The sequence below is a fragment of the Plecotus auritus genome (assembly GCF_963455305.1).
Source record: "Plecotus auritus genome assembly, chromosome: 2".
NCBI classification, from domain to species: Eukaryota; Metazoa; Chordata; class Mammalia; order Chiroptera; family Vespertilionidae; genus Plecotus; species Plecotus auritus.
In genome coordinates, this window is record NC_137771.1 from 221,290,044 (window position 1) to 221,317,860 (window position 27,817).

General features: G+C 56.1%; 2 protein-coding genes across 2 annotated transcripts in view; one reads left to right on the plus strand and one right to left on the minus strand.

The window, feature by feature from the left end:
- The first annotated feature begins 2,491 nt into the window (after positions 1 to 2,491).
- On the plus strand, positions 2,492 to 6,922 carry CSTB (cystatin B). Its single transcript, XM_080655501.1, has 3 exons — positions 2,492 to 2,921; positions 5,845 to 5,946; positions 6,553 to 6,922. The coding sequence occupies exons 1-3, from the start codon at positions 2,856 to 2,858 to the stop codon at positions 6,679 to 6,681; spliced, it is 297 nt and encodes a 98-aa protein (XP_080511627.1). The 5' UTR covers positions 2,492 to 2,855; the 3' UTR covers positions 6,682 to 6,922.
- Positions 6,923 to 12,051: 5,129 nt separating this feature from the next.
- The window catches only part of PDXK (pyridoxal kinase), a 29,673-nt gene continuing 13,907 nt past the window's right edge, over positions 12,052 to 27,817 (minus strand). Inside the window, exons 3-11 of the mRNA XM_080656891.1 lie at positions 25,284 to 25,388; positions 24,637 to 24,720; positions 23,883 to 23,929; positions 23,244 to 23,329; positions 21,687 to 21,732; positions 20,076 to 20,187; positions 18,874 to 19,010; positions 17,443 to 17,509; positions 12,052 to 17,189 (exon numbers count right to left, since the gene is read on the minus strand). Of these exons, the coding sequence (XP_080513017.1) occupies positions 17,077 to 17,189; positions 17,443 to 17,509; positions 18,874 to 19,010; positions 20,076 to 20,187; positions 21,687 to 21,732; positions 23,244 to 23,329; positions 23,883 to 23,929; positions 24,637 to 24,720; positions 25,284 to 25,388 (797 nt within the window). The 3' untranslated portion in view covers positions 12,052 to 17,076. The remainder of the gene's footprint in view (positions 17,190 to 17,442; positions 17,510 to 18,873; positions 19,011 to 20,075; positions 20,188 to 21,686; positions 21,733 to 23,243; positions 23,330 to 23,882; positions 23,930 to 24,636; positions 24,721 to 25,283; positions 25,389 to 27,817) is intronic.

The following is a 27,817-nucleotide window of genomic DNA, read 5'->3' on the forward strand; positions in this document are numbered from 1 at the left end:
TACGAGGATGGAGGGCTATGATTTATGATGGCAAACGGACACACAGCAAATCAGCACAGGAAGAGGTCATATAGAGTGAGTCCAGGAGACACCGGCAGGAGGCTTCCAGAATCCTCTCCAGGTGAAGTCACACAGGCCACACGTACCTCCCCAGCAAGGAGCTGTGACAACACATGAGAGGTGTCGACTACCAGGAAGCAAAATGGAAAAACACCCACTTCTTTTACATTGGTGAGTACAGGGTAGTTAACATCTATAGTACGTAGAGATGATATGTGGGCAACAACGCAACTGGTGCTATTGGAGAGTGGGAATTTTTGAGCACGCTTACTACTACCATTCCAGAGAGGCCGTGGACTATGCCCCAGATGGAGTTGTCAGTGCTGACACCAGGCCAGGCCTTGAGATATGATCTCATGGCCCCTTCCCAGCACGTAGGCCTTCTTTCATAGAACACTGTCAGCTTTCTGAAGAACAGGATGACCCTGTGAATAACATGGTCGTCAATGGCATGATCCTGACGTTGCTTAGGAAAAACTGTTTTGTCTTGGGTTACTTGCTCTGCAAAAACAGGATGTGGTTAATGTGCTTAAAAGTGGTCCTGCACAAAGGGTAGGGGCTGCTCTCTGGACTCCCTGCATGGAGAAAGGCAAAGTAGTCGCCGGCTGGCTAATAAAGGCTCCCTAAATGTTAATTTGGTCTGGACTCCAGTGGTTGTTCACTCGCGCTTGCTCCACAACAGTGCCAGTGTGGTTATGCCTTCAAGGGGTTTGGAAAAGAAATTCACCCTGACTTATCAAAGGTATCTTTCCTAGATGCATAAGAACAATGGGCAGGGCTTGTTTAAGGTAAAGATTGATCTTTTACCAGGAAGCTATAGGTGTGGGATGTGATTACCCGCATGACCTGCCCAGCTAGGAATTTATGATTGAGTCACCTTTGTGGTTACTTTCAGGCTCACCATGCAGCGCCCAGAGCTTGTCCGGTCTGCTATGTAGCCCCTTTTTCATTCACACATTCATTCATTCAGTCATTCAATTATGACTGGATTGTAGGGGTCTCTCCTTGCCCTCCACACCTGGCCTCCCACCCTTCCTTGAATTACAAACCAGGCTCCTCCCTGGCAGGTACCAGAAAAGCTTGCCTCTCCCACTTACCTGCTCATGGGCCACTCCCATTGAGGTTCCACACTGAGCCCTACAGAAGGCAAGGCTGGGCCTGCTCCTGCAGTCAGCACCCAGTGGTGGGAGAGGCCCAGCATCCCCTGAGGTGCAGCCCTGGAGTGGGAAAGAGGGTGCCGCTGGAATGCTACTCCCTCTCCAACCTGAGGCCCTGGGAGGCATCTCATCACTGGACTCCTGTGTGCCTCCTCTGCTCACACACATCAGCCCTTCACTATGTCCCTGGGTCACACGTTGGTGACCTCCAGCCTGGCTGGTGCAAGCTGGGTGCTGGACCAGGTCCTGCAGATGAGAAGTGCAAAGCAGTCCAATGCACTGGGGAGTGAGGCCAGGCAGGGCCTGGTCCTGGACTCCAGGATGTCCTGGCCGTCTCTGTCCCCCAGCTACTTCTGGAGCACAGACTTCTCTCCCTACTGCTCTTGGGGACTCTGAGGTCCCGCTCCCACTCATCTCTGGGTCTCTCCCACCTGGTACCTGTCCTGCAGGCAGTGTAGCAGCGGAGGTCGTAGTCTCAGCTTCAAAGGGGAGCAGGACAAATCGCAGGAAGATGGGAAGAGCAGATGTTTGGTAACCAGTTGTCTGCCCTGCCATGCAGGTGAGCCTCACATTTAAAAATAAATTACCTCTGATCTTTGCTCTCTTTCTGGACCAGGCTCCCTACCTACATGATTTTAATATAATCATTTTATTTTTTGTCCCCCCCCCCTTTATTTTAGAGAGAGGAAGGGAGAGGGAGAGCAAGAGAGAAACATCAATGTGAAAGAGAAACATTGATCAGTTGTCTCCAGTTTAGGGCCCCACGGGGGATATGGAACCCGAAGTTGAACCCACGACCCTTTGGTGCACAGGAGAAAGCTACAAAGGACTGAGCCACACGGGCCAGGGCCTTACCTAAATGCTATGAAGGGAGAGGGGAAAGTTCTCCCCACCCCAATGGCTGGGTCTTGATTGCCCTCTGCTCAACATAATCAACCTGCGAAAGTGGCACATTTTGTTTGTTTTTTTTTAAATATATTTTATTGATTTTTTACAGAGAGGAAGGGAGAAGGATAGAGAGTTAGAAACATCGATCAGCTGCCTACTGGGGATGTGCCCGCAACCAACGTATGTGCTCTAGACCTGAATCGAACCTGGGACCCCCCAGTCCGCAGGCCGACGCTCTATCCACTGAGCCAAACCGGTTTAGGCAAAAGTGGCACATTTTGGAGGCGTGCAGAGCCGATTGGTCCCCAGCGTGTCTCCGAGGCCAGTAAGACCAACACCAAACATGGTACACGCACTGCAGCACACGCCAGTGGTCCCCAGGCGGCGCCCTCCTGGGGTACCAGATTGTGCAAGGCGCCCGTCCCTCACCCAGCTCCCCCCGCCCTACCTCACTGGACGCCCCGCACTCCGACCCCACCCACACTCCACCCCACCCTTAACCGGCGTGGGCGCCCCGCCCCTCCCACCGGACCGCCCTCCTCCCCGCCCCCGCGTGGTTCCGCCCCGCGTCACCTGACCGGCGGACTTAAGACGGAGGGCCGTGCTCGCAGCTAACCACTCGCTCTGTCTTCGCTGCTAATCGCACTCGCAGGCCGTTGCTCTGTGCCCGCTGCTCTTCCGTGCCTGCTGCTCCTCTGTGCTCGCTGCTCCCACCTCCGTGCCCGCTGCTCCGCCACGAGCGCTACCAGGATGATGTGCGGTGGGACCTCCGCCACCCGGCCCGCCACGGCCGAGATCCAGGCCATCGCCGACAAGGTAGGCGGCCCGGGTCCTCCCGAGGCCGGGTCGGGTCCTCCCGAGGCCGGGTCGGGTCCCGCCCTGTCCGCAGAGGGGCAGCGCCCGCCGGGCCGCGGAGATTCTTGACGCTGAGACATGAACCCCGGGCCTCGGCTTCTGGGCACTGCGCGCCGAGGCTTAGAGGGAAGGGCCTGGTGTGTTTGTCCTCGGGCGGTTCAGGGGGGAATCCGAGGGACCGGGAGATAGAGCAGGTGCGATGGAAGTTAGCGGTCAGTGAACCTGGGGAAGGGTATGCAGGGGTCCTAAACTTCTACCCTTCCTTATTCCAGTACTCCTTGTGTAAGTTTGAAGTCATCTCCAAGTAAATGTTAAAAAAAAAAAAAAGAAAGAAAAAGAACCAGAAACCAGGCTGGGATGCAGAGGCAGAGCCTGGTTCAGACCCTGGGCAGTGCTTGACTCCTGTGCCTCAGTTTTCTCTTCTGTAAAGTGGGCATCACTGGGGTGCCTTCACCGAAGGTTCTGGGGAAGGTGAGATGGTGGGGCCACAGGAAGGCTCAGGTTCTGAGACGACACAAAGTCAAACAAACCTGCTCCTTCCCTAACCCGATAGTGCCCCTCCCCCCACCCCGCTCCCTTTGCTCAGGTGGTAGACCATCTGACCACAGTAAAGCGTGGTGAGTCAGTCCCATGAGACTTTGAAATTGAGGAATTTGTAGAGACTGCGAAGGGAGCCAGCTTGGGCAGGGTTCCTCTCCCACACGGCTCCCTCCCGGAGCCCAGCCTCTGCTGCGGTTCCCGGTTTCCCAGGCCTAAGGAATTCCTCACTTCCTGAACTTGGAATGTGCATCAGCTCCCTCAGGAGAGGGGTTGCTGTCTCGGGGTTCCTTAATGTGGTGTGGGTCCCTTGAAAGTGACAAGAGGGCAGTCACCATTGCCGCTGGGAGGCAGTTCTTGAGGGCGGGGCTTTGCCTGTGGCTCCTAGAGGGCAGGGCAGGGACAGCGTCTTGCTGCCTCCTGTACTGACTCCTCCCCAAGCTCTCTGGGCTGCAGGTGAGGAGAACAGAGGTCAGAGAGGGAGCCCTGGCCAGAAGGATGTCAGAGTCCCAAATTCTGGCTCAGCCTCCTCAAGTAGCACCCACCAGTCCCAACCTTGGCCTTCCCTGGCCCTCTGCTGTCTCCTGGCCCCTTGAGGGCTAGTCACTGGCAACTTCCTAACCATCCCCAGGCCTTTCATGCTCGCCTCGGCTCTAGCACAGCCCACCTTTCTCCTGGCCAACAGTAAATCAGTGAACCGTCACCACGGGCAGGGCCAGTCCCATCGCCTACATTTGGGTTGTCTCACCATTCCTTGCTTTCCTGCCTCCACTCCTGAAACAGGCCAAGAGGGAAGCGATTCCTTCCCAGACTCCCCTGTGGGTTTGTGTGTGTCACTCATCCCCTTAGGCTTGTCCACGGTCTGCAGGGTCAGATCCCTGCAGACCAAACATGGCACCTTGCAGGACAGGTAAGCACCGAGACAGGTAGGCCTGCAGTGAGAACCCTGCCGGCCGCATGCAGAGGGCAGAGGAGCGGCAGGAGGGGCCTGCCTTCTCCCTTCCTGACCCTCCCTCCTGTCCTTAGCCGCTGACTCCATTCCCCCTCCTTTCTTATCCCTAGTTGAGGCCCCTCCCTGACGGCGCAGGGCGGCCATGCAGCCTTTGTTCCATTGGCCAGTGACTCACTGGCATGTCATGAGAGTCATCCCCCTCGGCTCCCACAGCTCACCGGCTTCCTGCAGCTGCGTTAAGGAAAGTCCTCTTAACTTTCTACACCGAGTCTAGTCACTCCAGCCAAAGTCAGCATGCTCCAGTGCCTACCAGGTAGTCTAGAGAGCAGCCAGAGACCTTGCAACCAGGTTTGATTTTACAGTAAGAAAAACAAACAGCCCTAACCGGTTTGGCTCAGTGGATAGAGCGTCGGCCTGCGGACTCAAGGGTCCCAGGTTCGATGCCGGTCAAGGGCATGTACCTTGGTTGCTGGCACATACCCGGTGGGGAGTGTGCAGGAGGCAGCTGATCGATGTTTCTCTCTCATCGATGTTTCTAACTCTCTATCCCTCTCCCTTCCTCTCTGTAAAAAATCAATAAAATACATTTAAAAAAAAAAAAAGAAAAAGAAAAACAAACAAACCTGCTCTCTCCTTCCTCCATGAATATACTCCGTTAATAAGAGGCCAAGATCCCGGGAGACAGGATTGAACCCAAAGTTTGATTCCTGTTGGAGACTCAGATCAGGATCAGCATCTGCCCAAAGGCATGGCATCCTCAGGAAATGACCTAAAAATGCAGGAAACACCTTTACCTGCAAAGCACTTTCTCTGCTGCCTCATCTGCTTCAAAAGAACTTAGGAACAGCCTCAGGGCCCAGGAGGGGAAAGTTAAGAGGGTTCAGGCACATCTATAAGATGGAAGATTAAATCTAAAATTAAAATTAACTTTAGTTTAAAATTGTAAACTTTTAAGTTTTTCATTTTAAAAGAGTCATTAGAAATTATATACAGTGTTCAAATGAATTGTTTGTCTTAAGTAAAAAAGAAAAGCAGGGTATAAACTTGTAGGTAGTGTCATAATGATGAAGATAAAAAAACTTCCCGCACCTAGAAAAGAAAGGGCAAGTGAGATGCTGAAATCATACCTTTGTAACTTCGGTGGAATTAAGGAATTGTTTGCTGCACTTTATCATTAGCGCGAACAGTCACAAGCATGTCAAACGTGCGGCTGGTGAGAAACATGCCTCGGGCCGGCCATGTGTTTGACATGCTTGGTCCTGCATTGCCAGGAATAATCTGTAAAGGGCGGGCCTTAGAGGTCAGTTTGTAACATCTGACATGAGCCCGCAGCTCCCGTGTCAGTCACTCTTGCAGAAAGGAAGTCACTGGTTTCCCCTCTTTCCTGCCCCCTAGGTGAAGTCCCAGCTGGAGGAGAAGGAAAACAAGAAGTACCCCACTTTCAAGGCCACAGAGTACAAGAGCCAGCTGGTCGCGGGGACTAACTACTTCATCAAGGTGGAGTATCAGCTACAGGGGAGCTCATGCAGACGTGAGGGGAGGGAGGACCTCTAGGGGCCAAGACAGGGGTGCTTAAGGGGGTTCCTGTAGCCCTGGCTGGTGTGGCTCAATGGATAGAGCATCAGCCTGCACACCAAAGGGCCTCGGGTTTGATTCCTGGTTAAGGGCGGGTACCTGGGTTGCAGGTTCGATCCCTGGCCTCAGTTGAGGCACATGCAGGAGCTAATCAGTCGATGTGTCTCTCTCACATCGATGTATCTCTCCCTCTCTCTTTCTCTCTCAAAATCAATAAAAACGTTTTTAAAATAATAAAATAAATGAGTGTGCATGCACTCATGCAGGCCTCCATGGAGGAGAGGACTGAGCCTTTCAGGCAACTAAGGGCTCTGAGGAGCGAATGTAGCGTGCCAAGGGTGCTGGCTGGGGTGATGGGCGTCTGCTGCGCCCGAAGGAGGAAGATGGGAACGTCACCACCCTAGTTGCTGATGCCTTGAAGGGACTCGGCCTCCAGGCTCTCGGGACCTTTTTCACACAGTCTGCCAGGCACAGGGACTTGGGGTCAGAGGCAGCACCTGCCCCCCTCACTCGACTCTCTCTTTGCAGGTTCAAGTTGAAGATGATGACTTCGTGCACATTCGAGTGTTTGAAAGTCTCCCTCATGAAAACAAGGCCTTGGCCTTGCACGATTATCAGACCAACAAGACCAAGCAGGACGAGCTGACCTATTTCTAGTTCTGGATTTTGAACTGAACCTTTGCCACGTGGTTCTCTGTCACGTGTTCGCGTGCCGGGGTCATAAATGAGCGACGTCTCTGTGCTGTGCCACTTTCGATGGAGGGGCTGCTCTGCACCAATCTGGTGTCTCTGCTTCTGACTGTAATAGCGTGATTTTCCTCCCAATCAATGATCTTAAATTGCTTTCCAAGAGGGCTTAGGTGATCTCTAAATAAATACATTTTTAAGTTTTTGCAAATTTCCTTTGTTGTGGATTTTTTTCTTTATCTGAAACCATAACCACCATATGGACGTGTCCGGACGTGTTTACAAAGGTCTTTCACGGCCACGTGCCAGCCTGAGCCACCCCTCCACCTGAGGAGGAGAGCCCAGTGGGGTTGCCCCAGGTCCCAGCAAGTGGGTGGTAGACCCAGGGCCCCAGGAGTCTGTTCCAACTACAGCTCTGCACCCTGCTGCCTGGACTCTGCACCCTATCTCCAGGCCTCGGTTGCCCCCCAGAAGTAAAAAGATTCGAGGAAACGCGATTCTAGACCATGAGTTCTAGATGTGCTCAGACAGTCACACTGTTTCCGTAGCAGCAGGGACCAGAGTGTTGTGCAAACCTGCTGTGCAGCTGCCCTGAGCACTGGCGGCCTGGGGGGCTGTGCAGCACCTGCTCAAAGCCTGAGCATCTGGGAGGGCCTGCCTGTTTGAACAGGGGTCCTGCCCATCAGTGCAGCCAGTACCTGGTTGGTTTGCCCCGTGTTTGTGTGAAATAGAATTAAAGAGTGCCCCTGACATCATAAGAGTAATGACAGTTTGGTGAGATTTCTATCTGTGTGGCTCAGGGTCAAGGTAGAATACACAGAGTGGCCAGATTATTATGATCTCTGAACGCATAATAATCTGGCCACTCAGTGTATATCCTATATAATAAAAGGCTAATATGCAAATTGTCCCCTTGACCAGGGGTTCGACCAGCAGGCAGGCCGGCCAACCGCCCATGTCCCCTCCCCCTGGCCAGGCTGGCCGGACCCCACCCATGCACAAATTCATGCACTGAACACACACTGAGTGGCCAGATTATTATGACCACCCCATCAGTTCTTCATTGGGACACCTTTTGCCTTCAATACTGCGGCGATTCTTCTTGGCATTGACTCCACAAGATGTTGAAAGGTGATGCGAGGAATCTGACACCATGCCTGATGAATAGCACTGTCCAGTTCTGTGAGATTTGATGGTTGTGGAACCAGCTGCCTGACGGCTCTTTTAACTTCGTCCCACAAATGCTCAATTGGATTGAGAACTGGTGATTGTGGGGGCCACCTAAGCAAGGTAAAGTCTCCCTCATGTTCTTGAAACCACTCCTGCACAATACGAGCACCATGGCATGGTGCATTGTCTTGTTGGAAGAAGCCATCTCCATTGGGATACGCCATCAACATGATAGGATGAACTTGATCAGCAACGATACTTAGGTATGGTATTCAGACGTTATTCCACACGAATTAAAGGGCCCAAATCATGCCAGGAAAACATGCCCCAAACCATAACACTGCCCCCACCAGCTTGAAGGGTTGTACTCATGCATGTGGGGTGCATGCTTTCATGCTGTTTCCGCGAAATTCTCACTCTGCCATCTGCATGATGCAACTGGAAATGTGATTCATTGGACCACATGACTTTTTTCCAATGCTCAACTGTACAATCCTTGTGTTCCTGTGCGAATTGGAGACGTTTTATCTTGGTAACTGCAGACAGCAATGGTGTTTGAACAGTCGTTCAGCTTCCATATCCCATATGATGCAGTGTACTGCTAATTTGCCTACAAACGTCAGGTGGTCATAATAATCTGGCCACTCAGTGTGTGTTCCTGAGGGTTAATGTCAGTCTGACATTCCTGAGCCCCACTTGGCTCCCCGGGGGTGTGTGGCGTTTTGTGCCACGGTCAGGCTGTCTGCGTCCTGAGGTCATGAGGAGCGTGGAAGGGCGGGATGGTGAGCATGCGGAGCCTGGAGAGCGGCAGTGAGAAATCTGCATAGTGAGCTGTGTGCGTCCCCGTCCCTCCATGAACTGGAAGAATAAAGCTTTCATGACACCCTCTTAGAGTCAAGCAATTTTGCACTGAACAGAAGACCGAACACAGTTCCCACCTGGGGACTTTCCGGGACCGGTGGGGGAGATGGCATTTAGGGTGCTAAGCAGAGCTGACAGCCATGCCCTGCTCTGCCTGATTAATGGGGGATTGCTTAATGGGTGTGGGTTGTGCCAGGGTGATGAGGCATCTGTGACAGGAAAGAGGTGACAGCCCTAACCGGTTTGGCTCAGTGGATAGAGCGTCGGCCTACGGACTGAAGGGTCCCAGGTTCGATTCCGGTCAAGGGCATGTACTTTGGTTGCAGGCACATCCCCAATCCGGGGTGTGCAGGAGGCAGCTGATCGATGTTTCTAACTCTCTATCCCTCTCCCTTCCTCTCTGTAAAAAAAAATCAATAAAATACATTTTTTTTAAAAAAGAGGTGACAGTTACACAACGCTGGGAGGTACAAATGCCCTGGGCTGTGCAGTTGAAGATACTTAAGTGTACTTCCTGTGAATTTCACCTCACTAAAAACATAGCACAAGACAGGAAACCAGAGCCAGTCTGGGGGAACCCTTTGGCAGAGGATTTGGGGAACAAATGCTGGGCTTGAGCTCTTCCATCTGCCCACCAGGCCCAGCCTCTCCTCTGCCCACCCTGGGCTCTGGGTGCTGACCTGTGGGGACGCCCTCACCATTCGTTCCCCAGGGACCACCTGGGGTCTCCTGGCAGTGACCTCCCTTTTACAGGATGCTTTTTAGATTCTGGTACTTGGCCTGCCAGTTAGCCCTTCAGGCTAAGCTGGTAATAGTGCCCCTTCCCTCCATGTCCCCCCTGGGGTGCTGACACCCCATCCCTTTTACTAAGCACTCAAGTCAATGGTCAGTGCCTTCCATTTCCCCAGCACCAAGAAGACAGCGATCAAGGGACCCGCCCACCCTTGAGAGTCACGGGCCCTAATTCTCCAGCTGTCCAGGCAGGAACAGCTGAGCAGCACAGGGCGGTCATAGTGGGTTTGAGAGGCAGAGACAGGTGCCTTTCTCATAAAGCCTGTTACTTGGGGATGACCTGAGGATTTATCTACAAAGATGTGGGAGGGTGTATAGTACCTGCTTGGCTAGTAGGACCGGAGCTGTCCCCACCCAGGTGTGAAGGAATTGGAACCCAGAAGGGGCAGTGACACCTGATCAATGACCAGAGATTATCCTCTGAATCTAGCAGGGATGGGCCAAGAAAGGGAGCCCCACCCCCCTGATCCCAGGGCAGGTCTTGCAGGAACCCTGAGTGGGTAGGACACCAGAGTGTGTTGGCAGGGAGGGGACTTGGACCACGGTGAGCAGGGCAGGGCAGGGCAGGGCAGGCCCTTTCTTTAAGAGGGAGATGTTTGCCTCCCCAGCATGGCTCAGTGGTTGAGCATCGACCTATGAACCAGGAGATCAGTTTGATTCCCGGTCAGGGCTCATGCCCAGGTTACAGGCTCCATCCCCAGTGGTGGGGGCATGCAGGAGGCAGCCAATCGATGATTCTCATCATTGATGTTTCTATCTCTCTCTCCCTCTTCCTTCCTCTCTGAAATCAATACACACACACACACACACACACACACACACACACACACTAGAGGCCCAGTGCATGAAATTAGTGCACGGGGGGGTGTGTCACTCAGCCCAGCCTGCACCCTCTCCAATAGGGGCCAGTAGGATCAGGCCTAAACGGGCAGTCGGACATCCCTCTCACAATCCAGGGCTGCTGGCTCCCAAATGCCCACCTGCCTGCCTTCCTGATTGATGCCTAACTGCTCCCCTGCCAGCCTGATTGCCCCTAACTGCCCTCCTCTGCAGGCCTGGGTCCCCCACAACTGCCCTCCCCTGCAGGCCTGGTCACCCTTAACTGCCCTCCCCTGCAGGCCTGGGTCCCTCCCAACTGCCTTTCCCTGCAGGCCTGGTCGCCCCCAACTTCCCTCCTCTGCCGGCTTGGTCACCCCTAACTGCCCTCCCCTGCAGGCTTGATCACCCCCAACTGCCCTCCCTTGCAGGCCTGGTCCCTCCCAACTGCCCTCCCCTGCTGGCCTGATCACCCACAACTGCCCTCCCTTACAGGTCTGGTCCCTCCCAACTGCCCTCCCCTGCTGGCCATCTTGTGGTGGCCATCTTGTGTCCACATGGGGGCAGGATCTTTGACCACATGGGGGCAGCCATCTTTGTGTGTTGGAGTGATGGTCAATTTGCATATTACTCTTTTATTAGATAGGCTAGAGGCCTGGTGCATGGGTAGGGGCCGGCTGGTTTGCCCTGAAGGGTGCCCTGGATCAGAGTGGGGGTTCCCTTGGGGCGTGGGGCGGCTGGGCTAGGGGCCTGTGGTCGTTTGCAGGCCTGCCATGCCCCCAGCGACTCAAGCAGAGACCCTGGTATCTGGGATTTATTTATCTTCTATAATTGAAACTTTGTAGCCTTGAGCAGAGGCCATGGCTGGCCAGGGTGGGCGGGAAGCTTGGCTTCCTCCATCACTGGGGGCAACCCAAGCCTCCTGCTTGCTCCAGCTCCGTGGCCACCTCCATATTTGTTGGGTTAATTTGCATACTCGCTCCTGATTGGCTGGTGGGCGTGGCTTGTGAATGTAGCAGAGGTATGGTCAATTTGCATGTTTCTCTTTTATTAGATAGGATATAGATATTAAATATCTATATATATAAAAAGCCAGTGACCGTAATAGCCATAACAACCATAATGACCAGTCGCTATGACGCCCACTATGGCCAGTGAACTGGCCTGATCAGGGAACGGGGTCGGCCGGCCAACCTCACGGCCCCTCCCCCCTGCCAGCCTGCCCCTGATCTGACTCTCCCACCCTGATCAAGAGCAGGGCTGCCAGCCAAATGCCCTCTCCCTTCCCTCCTGCCCCCGCCAGCCCCACACCCGATCAGCCCGCCCCACAATAGGCCCGCAGCCCCTCCCCCCAGCCAGCCCATCCCTGATTGCATCCCCCAACCCCAATAGGGGGCAGGGCTGGCCAGCGAACCTCCTGCAGTGCTTCCCCCTGCCCAGGATGGCTTCCCTCGGGCTGCCTGCAGGCACCCAGGACCAGGCTGGCTGCCCTCTGGCCCTGCCTTCATCAGGAAGGCCATCCGGAATGACGTCCGGTCTAATTACCATATTACCCTTTTATTATTATATAGATATATATATATTTTCAAAGAGGGAGATGTTGAAGGGAGAGCAGCGACCACGGCTTGTTAACGCAGCGTAGGCACTGCACTGATGATTAACAAAAGGGAATCCTGTGGAGAAGAATTCCTCACGCTTCACCACGATTGCATGAAAATATTTATTTGTGGAGAATCATAAGTCAACAGGAGCAGCACACAGACAGGCCTCTACAATGGTGAGCTGCGTTTTACACTTACAAACACGTGCCCACTCTCACAGTGGGCAGGGCTGGTCACCGCGGGGCCAATGCAGCCACTGTCTGAATCTCACAGAGATCGTCCCCTCACAGCTGGACCCGGGGTCTGTGCTTCGCTCCCCGGCTGACCACACCCCCCGAGAAGCCTCCGGATCCAAGCTCCTTTCCTGGAAGGCCAAGGGCAGCGTCGGCTGGGCTCCCAGTCAGTAGCTCCGTCCTGCTGGGCCGGTTTTGCAATCATTGATTCAAATGCCAACTACAGCTCTAGATTAGCAGGTGCACAGCTATAAGCTTAAAACATTCAAAACACCACCCGGTCCACATGGAAATCGGAATTCCTTTCCAGTTCCCTAAATGCTAACATCTACACCTCCATTACCAGGACAGGGCTGGCAGTGCGGGCTCGGGTGGTGCCACTGGGAAGGGCTGGCCCTCGCTCTCCAGCGGCTGACCTGCAGGCCACGATGTCCCAGCCACGGCGAGCGCCCCACAGCCTCGGAAAGGAGCCTCCTGCAGAATGGGCTTCCTGCCGCACGAAGATCAGAACCTTCCCGTCGTGGTGGTGGGCTGGGGCGGAGGCGAGGCGGCAGGCTGGGGCTCCGTTCACCATGACCACAGTGACGCTGGTAGAGGCCTCGCTGCAGCACAGGCTCCGCGTGGCTTGGACAGCGGAAACGCTTTTAAAAGACCCGTTTCCTCTGCCAGCATTTAAAAAGACAATTCTAGGAAGAGCCCCCCGCTAATATAGCTTTAAAATATCCCCTAAGTCAGACCTGACAGTATTCACTGAGTTCTGTCTTACAAACAGAATGAACACATTGTGTGGTGAGCTCAAATCTCAAATGAAAGGCAGGAATGTGGTTTGTAAGACATTGTTTTTTAATCAGTTAAAGAAAACACTTTGCACCGAGAATAAGGTGCAGACGTCCACAAGAAGACACATGCACTACGAGAACCCCGAGTGGGGGCTTCCAGACAGCGGTGATGGGTGATGCTGGGAGGAGCCTCGGAGCACAGCGGGGGATGGGACACACGCAGGGCCCCCTCCTGTGCGTCACCACAGAATGCAAAGCCTGGTTCCCATCACCAGACAGAGATTTATACACTGAAGAAACACTCCTCAGAAGCAGGGCTGATGTTTGCCATCTACCAAGGTGGGGCCCAGACCCCTCCCAGCCCACCACCCTCTCCCTCTGCGCTCACTGTGTCCCCCTGCTGGCAGAGACTGGAAATGTGTGGCTGGATTCTGAAATCAGAATCTACACCTCCCATCACCAGGACAAGGGTCTCTGTAAAAACACAGGATCTCATGCTGTTCTTCTCACCTACACACCTGCCAGCTACCCGATTCTGCACCTGTCACAAAGCGGCCAACTGCAGCACACACACACCAACGCTGCCACAGGCCAAGGCCGCACATGTGCCGGCCCTCAATCACTGCGCTCACGGGAGAACTGCAGGCAGTAGGAGGTCTCCTGGGGGAATGACGTCTATCCAGACCAACTGGGCCACAGTTTAAGGCTTCCCTGGCTTCAGGCGATGGGCCTGGCCTCCCAGAGCCATCTTCTCCAGGGCTTGGGGTCCTTCTGAGGGGCCACTCTGCTTGTACACCTGACACGCTCCCTCCAGGGACACAGGAGCTGGCTCTCCAGGGAGCCCTAACACAAGAGTCTCAGAGGATGATGAGAAGGGAACCCCAATGTGGTATAAAAACAGGCAAGCTCCATCCCACTGCTCTGTTGGTGGAGACAATTGAGTCCAGGGCCACCTGGCTCCCACCCAGACTCAGAGAGCCAGGCCTCACTCACAACGTCCCCATCTGCACATACTCCACTCTGCTCAGTCACAAACTCCCCTCCCCTCCTTCTAGCCCGGGTAGGGACTGATGGGGGGCTCCAGGGAGAGAGGTGGGTGAAGGAGGTCCAAGGGACTAGGTGGGCGGCAGAGAAGGAAGACACGGATTCCTGGCTATTCTCCCACCGAGTACAGTACAGTCACATGGTGTGTCTGATTCACACAGGTGTGGACCCGACGCCCCAGGCAGGTAGGTGATCCCATCCAAGGGCAGGAAGGACAAGGAGAGGGTGTGCGCACAGTGGCGGTCCAGCGGTCAGAATAGGTTTCCCTCCTTTTGTGTACATGTCACCAGAGGAGTGAACACGGTTCCCCGGGCATCCTGTAATCCCAGCCTGCCCCACCCTCTGGCCTGGGTTCAACACTAAAACACCCTCCCCTTACTCAGAGCAGGTGCACCAAGCTAGGCTCAGGCCAATAGAAAATTAAACGTTTTAAAAATCGGTTCTAACAAGTGTAAGAATAGGACGACAAGCAAAGCATCATTTTACAATCACTGACATATATTGCAAAAGTAACGCAGACTAACACAATCACCTCAGCAGGACTTGGCAATGATTTAAGACTGATTCGAAAAGGGAATCACCGTTTGGAATTCATCTTTAAGGTCTACAGGAGAAGGTTTGAAACACTGGAAAGTCTTGAAATCTGCACTCCGACAACAATCTTCCACCTTAACATAAATTACCATCATTTTGCATGTTGCTAAGCTAAGCAAAGTAAAAACAAAGATCAATTCTAATTTGGACCCAACTTGTATCAAAAACTACTGCCAGGAACCAAGGTTGGGAAATTCTACACATGGGCAGCCCGGGGCCTCTGCCGTCAGCATGACATGGAGCGTGTGCGTGTGCAGACGAGCCCAGACAGCACGGGCTCAGCAACATGGGCCTGGGAATGTGGGGCTCGGCCTCCCACGGAGCCCCACACTCTGCAGAGGCTCCCGGGTCCCCAAGTTCCTGATCGCAGTACAGACAGCTCAGCCCGCCTCCGTCTCCTCGTGGTCGGGGCTCCCTGCCTGCTCGTGGTCAGGGCTTTACAGCCGAAGGGCAAGCCTCCGGTGGCACCCGAGTCCGTGGTCCTACAGAAGCTTTAAGGAGGAGTGAATCCCATCATTCTCTGTAGAATGTAGGGAAGTAAGAGAATGAGCCCTAACGTGGGGCCAAGCCTCTGAAATAAAACCAAAGAGCCGAGACTCGAACAGGGTTCGCGGAGCGCGAGCTTCCCTTCAAGTTCCCGGCACACAAGGAACAAGCCCAGCACCCCACACCGTGCCTGCCCGGTGGGTTTCTGCCATCTTGTGGAGGACAGGCACCCCTGGTTCCTTGCCCAGCCCTACACCGGCTCTCAATATTGAAATAAAAAAAGCTTCTTGTTGGCCATCTCCCCAGCTCTACTTGGCAGTGGCAGTATTTCCCATTAAATGTGCTACACACACCCAGGGCCCTGGGTGACTTGGGCTGGTCCCTGTGAGCACCCTGTCGGGGAGGCTGCACCCCGCCAGGCTGTGGGCCATCCTTCCTCCTCCTGGTCCTTTGGGCCCTGCAGGGACCAGGAGGCCAGGCTCCGCCCCGGGGCTCAGAGGAGCCTGGTGCTTGGAACCAGGAACCAGGGACACAGCGCCCTGACCCTGAGCACGGGCCATCGTGAGCACGACAGCGTGAGAGTTAGACATTCAGAAGTCACAGTGGGGAAGAAAGACCGTGCAGTGGTGCCGGGAGTTCAATGGAGAAGGGCCTCTCTTCTTTTTCGGGCATTTTCTACAAACTGAAGAACGTACTACTGAGGAGTTGTGCGGGCCCTCCCTGTGGGCACGGAACCGCGGGCACAAGGGCTGGCCTCGGAGAGTTTGCTTTCCCAGGAGCCACAGGGGGCCCCACGTCCTGTGTCTCCCCTCCAGGCTGTGGGCTCCGAGTGGGGGCGGGGTATTGGTGGCAGGGGGCGGAGATCCAGGCAGGCTGAGTCTTCAAGATGGGCACCCTGCCCTCAGCCAAGCCTAGGGTACCCCAAAACTCTGGACAAGTGGAGCCAAGGAGGTCACGCTGGCAGTGGACAACTGGACTGGTGTCAGGGCCTCGGGCTGAAACGTGTCGGCTGTGGAGCAGGAGACCAGCTCTGCGCCCGCACCTGTCTGCACGCTAACGCCCTGGCGCGGTGCACTCGTCACCAGCAGCCGGTGGCACACGCAGTGCTTACGCTGTCGTGTCACCAACTCGGTGAGTTTTCCAGAAGGAGCCCATGTGGCATCTCCCCGACCCCTCAGCCCCGCACCAGCCGTCCCTTTCCTGGCATCCCTGCGCCTCGTGCAGCTGGTGCCTAAAGACACTTGTGGGCAGCAGGCCTCACCCACTTGACGACGTTTCTATAATGTTCCTGATAGAGGACAGGCGGTCCCGCTGATACTCGTGAGATCTGTGGACTTGAATTTTCCTGGAAGGTCCCCGTCAAAGGGACTGTGCACACCTGTGTGCGTCTGGGCCACCGGCACTGACCTGTCCATATGGTGAAACAGAGCGGGACATCGGAAATGCCCAGGGACCCACCGAGCAGCAACGTAAGAAACAAACTCCTGAAGCAGGAGCCAGGAGGGAGAGGTCAGGATGACAAGAAAGGTACTTGGCGTAATTCGTCCAGTGCGAATGGGGACACCACACTCGTTCTCAGAGACACACAGACACCGCCCCGCCACGGCCCGGCCACGGTGCACAGGGGGCAACTCAGTGGTGGGAGCCCACCTGACCCTCTGCGGGCAGCAGCCCCTCCCACCATGCCCCCGCCCCCAGCTGGGGAGGACGCCCCCAAGGGGAGGACCACAGAGCTGGTTTTCAGGGAGGCCCAGGAGCCTTCGTGGGAAAGGGGGGCTGGGTCTCCAAATTACAAATTTCTGCGATCACTGTGTTATTGTTAAAAAGCATGACTGGCACATTTTCACAATTAAGACCAGTGGATGCTGGACACTCACAAAAGGAAAAAAATACCGAGTTTCGGTCACAGCTCTAAGGCAGACGTTACATTTTTCACAGGGATGACGACGGAGACACCGGCGCTGCGCCCGCAGGTGGGCGCAGCAGCCCTCACAGCACTGTGGCCTGGACGACAATCTCCGGGTTCTCGATGTCCCTTTTGCTCTGGACCATCCTCAGCTCCAGCAGGGCCGGGCTGGGCTTCTGTCCTTCCCCAGCCTGGGCTACAGAACAGACAGTGCGTGAGCATCGGGGCAGAGCAGGGAGACCGCCTCGGAGTTCCCAGTCGGAGGGGAGCTCCGGGCTGCAGTCCACTGCCCCCATTCCTAAAGGCCAGGCCAGGGGGACAGCAGAAGCCCCGGGGACCCCATTCACAGTTGTGCAGGTGCCACCTCTCCCCCTCCCACTGCTCTGCCTGAGGCCCCAAAGCAGAAGGCTCTCAGGATCGCAAAGGCGCCCACGGGCCTGCGGTGGTACCTTTCGCACACTTGATGGTCCGCTGCAGAACGTGGTGCATGGCTGACACGGTCTTCTCACAGGCCATCTGTGGGGAGGAGGGACCACTGTGCCCGGCTACCTCGAGACCGTCCACTCACTGTGCTGCCCACAGCTGCCTGCGAGGGCACTGTCTCCACCCGGAGTCACCAGGGCACTGGCTTGGCCAGCACATGCTCGCCCAACTAGCTGGGCCTTCCCCCCGGAGAATAACAGAGCTAAGCAGGTGCCTGCATCACTAACCTGCCCCCCTCTGGACCAGACAGCTCTGGGGAGGGGCTGTGACGCAGGGCCATCCATATTGCCTGGCACGTAGTAGATGCTTAGTGTTTCTGGGATGAATTAAGTATAAAGAATCTACACGGGAAAGAACTTGTGCCCCAAGGTCGGCCAAAGTCATTGCTCACAGTCAGACTCGGGGCTCTGCAGGTGCCGGGGAAGCAAACAGAACTGCCTCCCCGACTCCGGGGCCCAGGGCCCCTCCTAAACCAACTCGGCCTTCAGAGGCCCAGCAGCGAGCCCTCCTCTGGGCACCACGATGCCACTGCCTGGACAGATGGCGCTCCCGCTGCTGCCAATTACTGGCAGGTCTGCACTCTCAGCAGGCTGGCCTTCGGGGGAGCAGGAGGGTGTGAAACCAGCCAGGGGATGGCACATTTTGGCTTCGATGGGTGAGAGGGGTGGAACCCAGGGCAAGCCTTGCATTGCACAAACACAGGGTCCGGATGTGCTGGGAAGGCCTGGGCCCCAGGGGAGACGGGGCCCCTCCAGGAGCTCTGCCGACAGCCTTAGAGGAATCCGTTTCCAGATCCTGAGCTCCGAATTGTTCTTTCCTTGAGTGGACCCCACGAGACAGAAGTCTGCCCTTCCCACATTCAGGGGGCAGCAGGCCTCACCCACCTGACGACGTTTCTATAACATTCCTGATGGAGGACAGGCCTGGCTGCCAGCTGATGGGGCATCAGACACAACAATATGACAGCAGGAGGTCAAAGAGCACGCCTGGGGTCCCTGAGCTGGACCACAGAGCGCACGGAAAACCCCCACACCCCAGTTTACCAAACCAGCCCAGTGACTACATTTGAGGACGCACTCGCACTGACTGCTCTGCTGACAGAGGCTCCCTGATACCGAGGCTGCACACCTCAGTCCTGAGCCAGAGCCCTCAGATTTCTGCTGACACAGGCTTCCCTGCGCTGGGCCTGGCACCCTGCACTGGGCCTGGCACCCTGCTTGGGAACGAGAGAGAGAGAGACGCTGAGCAGGGGTGGGGCTGTGACTCAACCAGATGTGGGGCAGGACGTGGAAACGAAAGCTACGGAATCCTCACACCCTCCAGTGCTCTGGAGGGACATAACCACTCCCCACGGAGATGAAGGGGTCAACGGGGCAGGAGGGGCATGCCCTGCTGACCTTGAGATTATTGGGGTGCTTGTGTGTCCACGCCAGGAGCATGGCGGCAAACAGGTCCCCGGTGCCTACAAAGACGGCGTCCACCTTGTGAATGTCCATGCGGATGCGCTCTATCGCCACGGAGCCATCGGGGTGCCCTGGGAGACAGCATGGCCCGCTGGGACCCCAGACCCTCACCAGCAGAGGGCCAGCCCAGGGCCCCAGCCTGCCTTCCTGCCCGCTCAGCCCCTGCACTGCACGCGGAAGGGTCATGTCACCCACGGAGGCTCACTCCGACCGACCCCTGGGCTCAGGGCCCACCTGGAGCCCCCAGTACCCCACAGCGGAGCAAGTGAAACATGGGAGCCCCAGCTGACCACAGGCGTGGGGGGACTGCGCAGCTGATGAGGGGCCGGACTGTGTGATCTGTGGAGGCAGCCTGAGTAACCATGGCGCCTAGAGCTGTAGGGACTATGTGAACTTACTGAAGTGTGTGAGCATGTGTGCAAGCGTGAGTGTGAGCTTGTGAATGAGCAGCTGCGAGTGTGTGAGTGCATGTGCTCCTGCACACAGATGCGGAGGGAGCCGTGAGACGCTGCTCTCTGGGGCAGTGGGAGTGACCCAGCCCCCTGTCACTTTAGCGCTCTGTGGAGCACACCACCCCGGTGGCACTCGCAGGATGAAACAATGAGCAATCAGAGCACGAAGTGAGGTCAGCCCAGCCCCAGCTCTGGGGAGGTCAGGCGTGTGGACCCCTGGTTCCCCGAGAGCCTGGCTCCGGTAGGGTTGTTTCCTGTGACCCCAGAGGTTAAGTCGGCACGTTATCCTCATGCGCCGGCCCCATCAAGGATGTCGAGGGCTGCTTGGCGACCATGGGGGAGGTGGCAGCTCCCCATGCTCCACTGCACCTGATTCATGGAATCCTTCCTCATTTTGTTTTAAGTCTCATCTTTCTCAGGATTGGGGGTGGGGGTGACAGGACTTCAGGAGATTCCAAACCTTCTCAGAAGCCTCAAGGGGCATGCGGAGTAAAGGTGTGGAAGGGAGCTCAGTGCTGGGGCACAGTGGGGTGGGGCAGGGTGGAGTGGGGCGGGCATGGGACTTGGGGATGCACAATCAGGTAGTCACTACCCCACAGGGAAGGGATGCACAATCAGGTAGTCACTGCCCCGCCGCAGGGAAGGGACTCAGTACTGGGGCGGGGCGGGGCGGCTGTGACTCACGGATCCTCTGGCTTCCCAGCACAATCAGGTAGTCACTGCCCCGTGGGGAAGAGAGGTCGGAGCTGGTGATGACCACGGTGTCGGGGCCCATCGAATGCAGCACGTCCATCACCTGCCAGGCACAGCAAGCACATCAGCCAGGGAGCTCCCGAAAGCCGTCACTCCTGCCCCTCAGCCCTGAGCCCACACAGCTATGCACAGCGGCACTCACACCCCCACACACTCTGGCAGCGTTTGGCTTAAGGGCGGGAAGAGGGGAGACAACAGAGGCTGAGAACCGGAACCCATCCTGACCGGCCCCTGCTGTCCAGTGACAGCTTTGCCAGGTTAGAGCTACTGTCCCTTCACTCGGCTTGAAGTCTGAGGGCACGCACCTGCCAGCCCCCATCTGCACCCTACAGGTGCCCACCTTCTGGAGGAAGGTGCCAACCAGCTGGGCCAGTTGTCCTTCCTCATCTGGGCTCCACACACAGCAAACACCAAGCAATGCTGGGCTCCACCACCTGTCCGCTCTGGGAAGCCACTCACTCGTTTATTTATTCAACAAACATCTACTGCTGTGTGTCCAGCAACATGCTGGGGGCTGGAGGCTCCCTGCCCTCGAGGGCACAAAATACCCCCTGAGGTCCACTCGGGCCTCAGGAAAGTGAACCAGCTGAACCGAGCAGGGGCCAGGCCTGGAGAGACCTGGGCGGAGGCAGGAGGGCCTCATCGCAGGCAGGAGGCACATCCCTGCTTCCGTGGGCAGCGCCAGCCAGCGGAGCCACACCATCTCATGGGGTCACGCGGAGGGAGGGCCTGGGAAGGTTCCCGTGCTGACCGTGAATCGTGCACACACATTCGGAACTTCTCGTGCTGGGGACCAGTATGGACTCCAAGTCACAGATCCTTGGGCTAGGATTCAGCTCTCCCCCGTCACAGCCTAGCAGCCGCGTCCCTCCTCTCTCAGCCCAGGGCCTCGGGCTGCGGGTCACAGAGCCACGAGGCGCGGCCACGCTTTAACTCAGCTTTTCTCTAAGAATTGTAGGAGGCCCTGTCTGCCTTGTGCAACTGCCTCAGAGCAGTGCCTGTGATCATGCGAGTGGGCGCTCCCTGCTCCAGAGCTGAGTGTGGGCCGTGGGAGACATGTCCCCCACCTCACATATACACACACGTGCACACAGGGGACAGGCCAGCCACCCCCCTGCCACTCCCCCCGTACAGGGCACTGTGGATTTCCTCTAGTTCTCATAGCGAGGGGTGCCTGTACCCATGCCCGTCCCTTTCCCACCCCAGGTCATCTGGCTCGGAGGCCTCGGAGCGGGAGGAGGCTCCCCACTCTGTTCGCCGCTATGGGACTTTGTTACGGCCGCCCCAGTGAGCTCAGACAGGAACTCCTGCCAGAGCAAAGCAGACAGTGGGTTAACCCAAACCTGACAAGCCTGAAGCTGCAAGTGACCAACCGGGGGCAGAAAGAAAACTGACAATGCATCCCCCTGGCCCTCAGGCTAGGTGACAGGCAGCTGGACGCTGGCCCCTGGGGTTGTCTGTCTCCCATCTCCACAGGAGTGCGTGTCCCCTCCCCAGGAAGCAGGCCACCTGTCCCACTAAGGACCTGCAAGGTCTCCTTACCGCTAAGGCTTCTTCCTGGCTGTGGATCTTTCTGCCAGTCAGTAACCTGAAAGGCAGGCAGGCACAGGTGAGACGCTGCTTGCTGGGTCCTGCCTGGAACGTTCTCAAAGCGACAGCGGCACTGGACCCCCTTCCCTCCCCCCACTCCCCAACCACCAATCCCCACAGGGAACTAACTCAGAGCCTGTTGGCCATCACGGACCAAGTGGCCACCATGATGTGTTTGGGGATCGGTCAAGAGTAAACTTTAAGCCCGGCCGGGGTGGTTCAGTGGTTGGGCATCAACCTATGAACCAGGAGGTCACGGTCAGGGAACATGCTCATGTTGCGGGCTCAATCCCCATTAGGGGGTGTGCAGGAGGCAGCCGATCAATGATTCTCTCTCAATTATTGATGCTTCTATCTTTTTCTCCTTCTGCCTTCCTCTCTGAAATCAATAAAAATATATTTTTAAAAAGAGTCAACTTTAGCTGAAACCGGTTTGGCTCAGTGGATAGAGCGTCGGCCTGCGGACTGAAAGGTCCCAGGTTCGATTCCGGTCAAGGGCACGTACCTTTGTTGCGGGCACATCCCCAGTAGGAGGTGTGCAGGAGGCAGCTGATCGATGTTTCTCTCTCATCGATGTTTCTAACTCTCTATCCCTCTCCCTTCCTCTCTGTAAAATATCAATAAAATATATTAAAAAAAAAAAAAAAGAGTCAACTTTAGTTTTAAACGGGAACTCACACATCACGGGGTGTGCTGAAGCTCCAGACTGTGGTGAATGTGTACACGTAACAACATAAAGGACAGCAGCACACGGCCCCCTTAGGGACCCACGCCACGGCACAGGGGGCCAGCGAGGTGACCCGCATCCACAGTCACAGCTGCCAGTGGCTCGTGTGCACATTCAGGGAGCCCACCAAAGGCCAAGGTCCTCAGGGCGATGGACAGGCCTGGCTCAGGGGAACCCGAGAGTCCAGGAGTCCCCCCACTCCGACTTTAAAGAGTGGCCTCGAAGACAGAGGGGACCAAGCTGATGGTCCAACAGAGCCAAACTTCACCCACTTGGCACTTAGCTGCCACCATAGGACCGGGAAACGCCCCTTACCCCCTCAGTGCCTGGTTCTTCAATGCATGAGGTGGGGCCGTGCAACCCAAGAAAGGCCCTTTGATACTGGGTAGAGGGCTGCACACGCCTTTCCACCGCACGTTCAGATCTGGGAAGAGGGTTTCAGAGCTCAGGGTGACTGCCCGTGTCAGCTGCATGGACTCCCTACCTTGTGGCAGCCACATGCCAGAGCACTCTTCCCTCTCTCTGTCCCCAAGACTCGTGCTGTTCAGGAGTAAAATAACCACACACTACTGCTGACGGCTAGAAAGAAGCCAGATCGGCCCTGGGTACCTCGTCACCCCAGCACACAGGTGGGCAGGTGGCTCCGACTCGGGGAGGGCCTTCCCCCACCCCGGTGCCAGATTCCACGCCCCTGAGGCAGGACCTTCCGGGAAGCCGAACCCACAGAAGGGATGTGGGGACGCTTCCTGCGCTGTGTCTGTCACTGTTGGGAGGTCACTTACTCAGCCTCGAACTGGTTGGGAGTTATAATGTCTGCAACCGGCACAACCTTTTCTTTGTAAACAGGAAGGAGATCCTCTGGCACGTACTGAAGGAAAAGGAGAGAGGGACAGGCTGACGCACACAGAGGAGGAGACGAAACCGGAACATTCGAGTCCAGCTCGGGGACCCCATGTGAGACCGGGCTCCCCACCGTGGAGACAGGCAGTGGGTGGTGACCCAAAGGGCTCCACACGGCGACAGTGAGCCACGGCCTGTCCCACTGCCTGTCTGTGTACGGCTCATGGGCCGAGAGCAATTTTAACATTTTTTAATAGTTGGGGGCAACGTCAAATGAAGAGTAACACGCTGTGACACATGGAAATGACAGAAAATTCAAATCTGTGTCCGTACATGAAATTTACCAGAAAACAGCCATGTCCGTTGGTCTGCAAATTGGCTGGTTTGGCTACAACAGGGATGCGTGGCCCTAAGATACCGACTCTCTGGCCCTTTTATGGGAAACCTCTCTGCCACCCCTTACTCCTCCGACCGAGGGCCCCCTCCCGCAGAGCAGCGCCTCGTCCATCAGAGGTCGGTGTCCTGCTTCAGCACGAGCAACAGCTGCGCTCACCACGCTCACACCGGCGTGACATACTCACCATGGAGCCTTCGCCGTCCCACTTGTCACCCATCACCGGGTCGCACACTGCGGAGACACAAAGGGCATCGTATCAGCAAGGGCTGCAGCCGGGGAACAAAGAGCCTTTCACAGGATTTTTTTATCTTTTTAATCCTCACTCGAGGATATTTTTCCATTGATTTTTAGAGAGAGTGTTAGTGGGGAGGGGAAGAGACAGAGAGAGCAACATTGATGTGAGACATATAGATTGATTGCCTCCCACACATGCCCCGCCTGGGCTCAGGGATCAAGCCTGTAACCCAGGTACATGCTCTTGGCCAGAATCGAACCCGGGACCCTTCAGTCCTCGGGTCAACGCTCTATCCACTGAGCCAAACCGGCCAAGGCCTTTCACGTGGTATTTGTTGTTAAACTTCACCTGCACCTAAAAGCTTGGGGAGGCATGGCCTCCCATTATCATTTACTCATTACCTGGAATTCCCACTTTGTCATCCGGGCCACCTAGGGTGTCCACCCACCCCCACCCCTCCCGGGCTGGAGGCATCACAAACCTCAAATGCAGTGACCTTGGCACACGGACACTGGTAAAGCCAGTTTACAACCTGCTTGCATCCCCACAAAGATGCCAGGTTCCTGGTGAAGGTGCTTCCACCCCGAGTGCAGCGCGTACAGGCTGGGAGGTGGACCACGAAGTTGGGATGCAAGAGGGAGCCTGACACCCATGCACAGGCCCCAGGGGCCCCCACTCCGGCAGGTGACAGCCCAGCGCCTACCGTACACCAGCCGGGAGTTCTGCTGCTTCAGCTCCCGCACGATGTCCACCACCATGGCCAGGAAGGACTTGTCCCTCGTGTACCCTGTGGGAGGGAGAGCAGGCCACCCTCACAAAACAGAAGGCTCACAGCAACCGACCGCGGCAAAGGGAAAGCATCCTGTGCCAGGGGGAAGACCGAGTGTCCCCCAACAAATGCAGCCCGCGAGGGTCACCGGGCACGTCCCCAAAGGAGAAAGCCTCGGTGATGGGTGTATAGGGGATGTTCTTCTGTCCTGTCCATTTCAATAATAAACACATTCACTTTTAACCATGTATATAAACACAAACGGGTACTTTTTTTTTTTAACCCAGGGTGGGTATAAATAAGACCAATGTACCAGGCGTGTTGCCTCCTTGGGTGTTTCATCCGAACCTCTTCCCAACACCCCGCTTGGCCCCACCCCATGCGCACTGCAACCCCACTGTGGGCCCAGCAGTGTGACTTGGCACGGACAGGACCAAGTGCTCAGTGGCATGCGCCTCCCCTCCTTGAAGGAGGCAGGGACCAGGGACCAGCCAGGCGTGGGGTGCTCTGGGACTTCCCGAGTCCATCCCAGCGGGAGCAAGGCTCGCAGGTACCAGCGCCTGCTCCCTCAGGGCCCTTACCCGTGAGCACGTAGTCATATTTATTCACGTTGTTCAGCTTCAGCCCTTCGTACACCTCGTGGAGCTCGTCTGCGTTCAGCACCTGACCCTTCCAGTGTGCGTAGCCTGGGGAGAGCAGAGCAGTCAGGGCCTGGGCACACGGCACACGGCACACGGGTGAGACAGCTTCACCTGATGGCCCAGCACAGCCCAGACAACCTCGATGACGCTGGTGGGGTGAATGGTCCCCTCCCCAGGGGCTGACGCGGGGACTGACTGAGACCTCCCAGGCATGGTGTCTCAGCGGGCTGATCCCTGTGGGTGTCCAGCGGCCTCAAAGTGCCCCTGACAGCACCCTGGCTGACACTGTCTGTGGTTGTAATTACTGGCATCAGAGGTCACACCTCCCACTGCCAGTTCCCTCTGGAATGAATCCAAGGCAGCGAGGGCATCAGCTCTCCAGGCCGGCCCACGGACACCTGTGGAACCTGTGTCATACTGACAGGATGGGGAGAGGGACACCCCGAAAAGGACACGCCGGGCTCACACAACTGGTCACTTCTCCCTGCCTTTCGAGGGGGCCCCTGGGATGTGTCCCCACACGTCATAGTCCCTTGCTTTGCCAGCTTCTACTGTGCATGTTTCCCCATCCAGGCTGAGTTGCTTGATCACTGTCATCTGGGCACCCTGGCAGGAAAGGGCTTGTCACATCCCAGCCCCCCCCCCCCCCCGCCCACACACACATCTCCACGTAAGGTTGGAATGCGGCCAAAGCAAGTCTTGGATCAAATCGTGACCAGGAGCCAAACGTGAATTAGAAATGGGCCCAGATGCTCAACCTGCTCTCGTTCCCGACAGGTAGGCAGGTGCAGACAGACACGTGAGCATCCTGAGGGGACCTGCCTGCCATGTGGAGCCCCTGCCCACAGAGGCTCAGATGGGGATAGGCCAAGGGCTCCCAGTTCACCAGGGGCAGGGCCACGCCATGGACACCCCACACTTCACCCATGAGAATTCCTCCTGGTGTCCTTTATGGCAATGGAAGGCCCTTAAAGTGTGTGCTTCCAAGCACATAAGTAAAAACCACGGAAGAGTTATCCCTACGACCCTCCACATGGACCACCAGGTGGTGATTGGACTAACTTATCAGACCGCCTGTAGCCAGGCTGCTCAGCCTGGAGGAGGAGAAGGGCGACGGTGCCCTCTGCTGGCAGCCTGTGTGCATGAGCAGGAGTCAACCTGATTCTGGAACAACTCCCACTGTCAAAGCAATTCTACAGGCAGCGTGGCCCTGGGACACCCAGCTGGGGCAAAAGCGCATCTCTATGTCCCTTGAGAGAACCAGCGTGAATGACACGGGAGGGTGAGTCTGTTAGTAGAAGAACCTGATTAACCCCACTCATCAGAGACCCTCAGGGTCAGCAGGGTCGGGAGGGCCAGGCAGGGAGAGTCCAAGAGCTCCCCAGTGCAGGACTGCCCCCACCGGCTCTCACGTTCACCAAATGCTGGCAGCCTCTGGCTGTGTCCCGGGCAAGAATATGCTCAAGGAAGGCTGGGCTGCCACAAAAATGCTGCAGGCCCATTTGGGAGACCTCCCCCTGTAGGCCCTCTGATTAGGCTGCAAAGACAGGGTGCTCAAAGTCACCCACAGGGGGAGCTGCCTGAGGCATCCTCTCGCCAGGCAGGCCCCACACGGCATCTAAGGCCGGATGGGAGGCAGGAGGCTCTTTTCCGTGGGTGAGGAGGCCCATCCGGGAACCAGAGGGGTGCCTCCCTGGGAGAGAAGCCCCCATCCCAGCCCTACCCATGCCCGCACCTGCGTAGGCTCTAAGGCAAACTGTGGTCTGTTCCTCACCCATCCCGCCTGGGGCAGGCAGAGGCCTCCCTGCTTCAAACCCTTTAGGATAGCCAGCGCACCATCACCTGAGAGTCCACAGGAGGCAGGAGGAGCCGTCACCACCGAGACCCGGAAGGCCCCTCCCCTCACCCTGCAAAGGGCAGCAGGAGTTTCTGAACCGAATCCTTGCTTATGTTGAGCTAATGTCATTATGGCACAATATAATATTCACCAATAAGTTTAATTCCATCATTTAGTGTCCAAGCCAGTTTGGCTCATTTACTAAAAAAAAAAAAAAAAGCCCTTAGCTGGTTTGGTTCAGTGGATAGAGTGTCGGCCTGCGGACTGAAGGGTCCCAGGTTCGATTCCTATCAAGGGCACATGCCCGGGTTGTAGGCTCAATCCCCAGTGGGGGGCGTGCAGGAGGCAGCCTATCAATCATTCCCTCTCATCATTGATGTTTCTGTCTCTCTTCCCGTCTCCCTTTCTCTCTGAAATCAATAAAAATATTTTTTAAAAAGTAAAAAATAAATAAAAATTTAAAAAAAGAAAGGAAAGAGCCGGAGGCTCAGTGGTTGAGCATCGACCTATGAAGCACAAGGTCACAGTTGGATTCCCGGTGAGGGCACATGCCCTGGCTTCAGGCTTGATCCCCAGAGTGGGGCATGCAGGAGGCAGCTGATCGATGATTCTCTCTCATCATTAATGTTTCTATCTC

What these genes read in the sequence shown, in the direction of transcription:
- CSTB (XM_080655501.1), top strand. Translation starts at nt 2,856, where the DNA reads ATGATGTGCGGTGGGACCTCCGCCACCCGGCCCGCCACGGCCGAGATC. An exon ending in TCCAGGCCATCGCCGACAAG is followed by an intron (nt 2,922 to 5,844) that starts GTAGGCGGCCCG and finishes CCTGCCCCCTAG; the next exon opens with GTGAAGTCCCAGCTGGAGGA. An exon ending in GGACTAACTACTTCATCAAG is followed by an intron (nt 5,947 to 6,552) that starts GTGGAGTATCAG and finishes CTCTCTTTGCAG; the next exon opens with GTTCAAGTTGAAGATGATGA.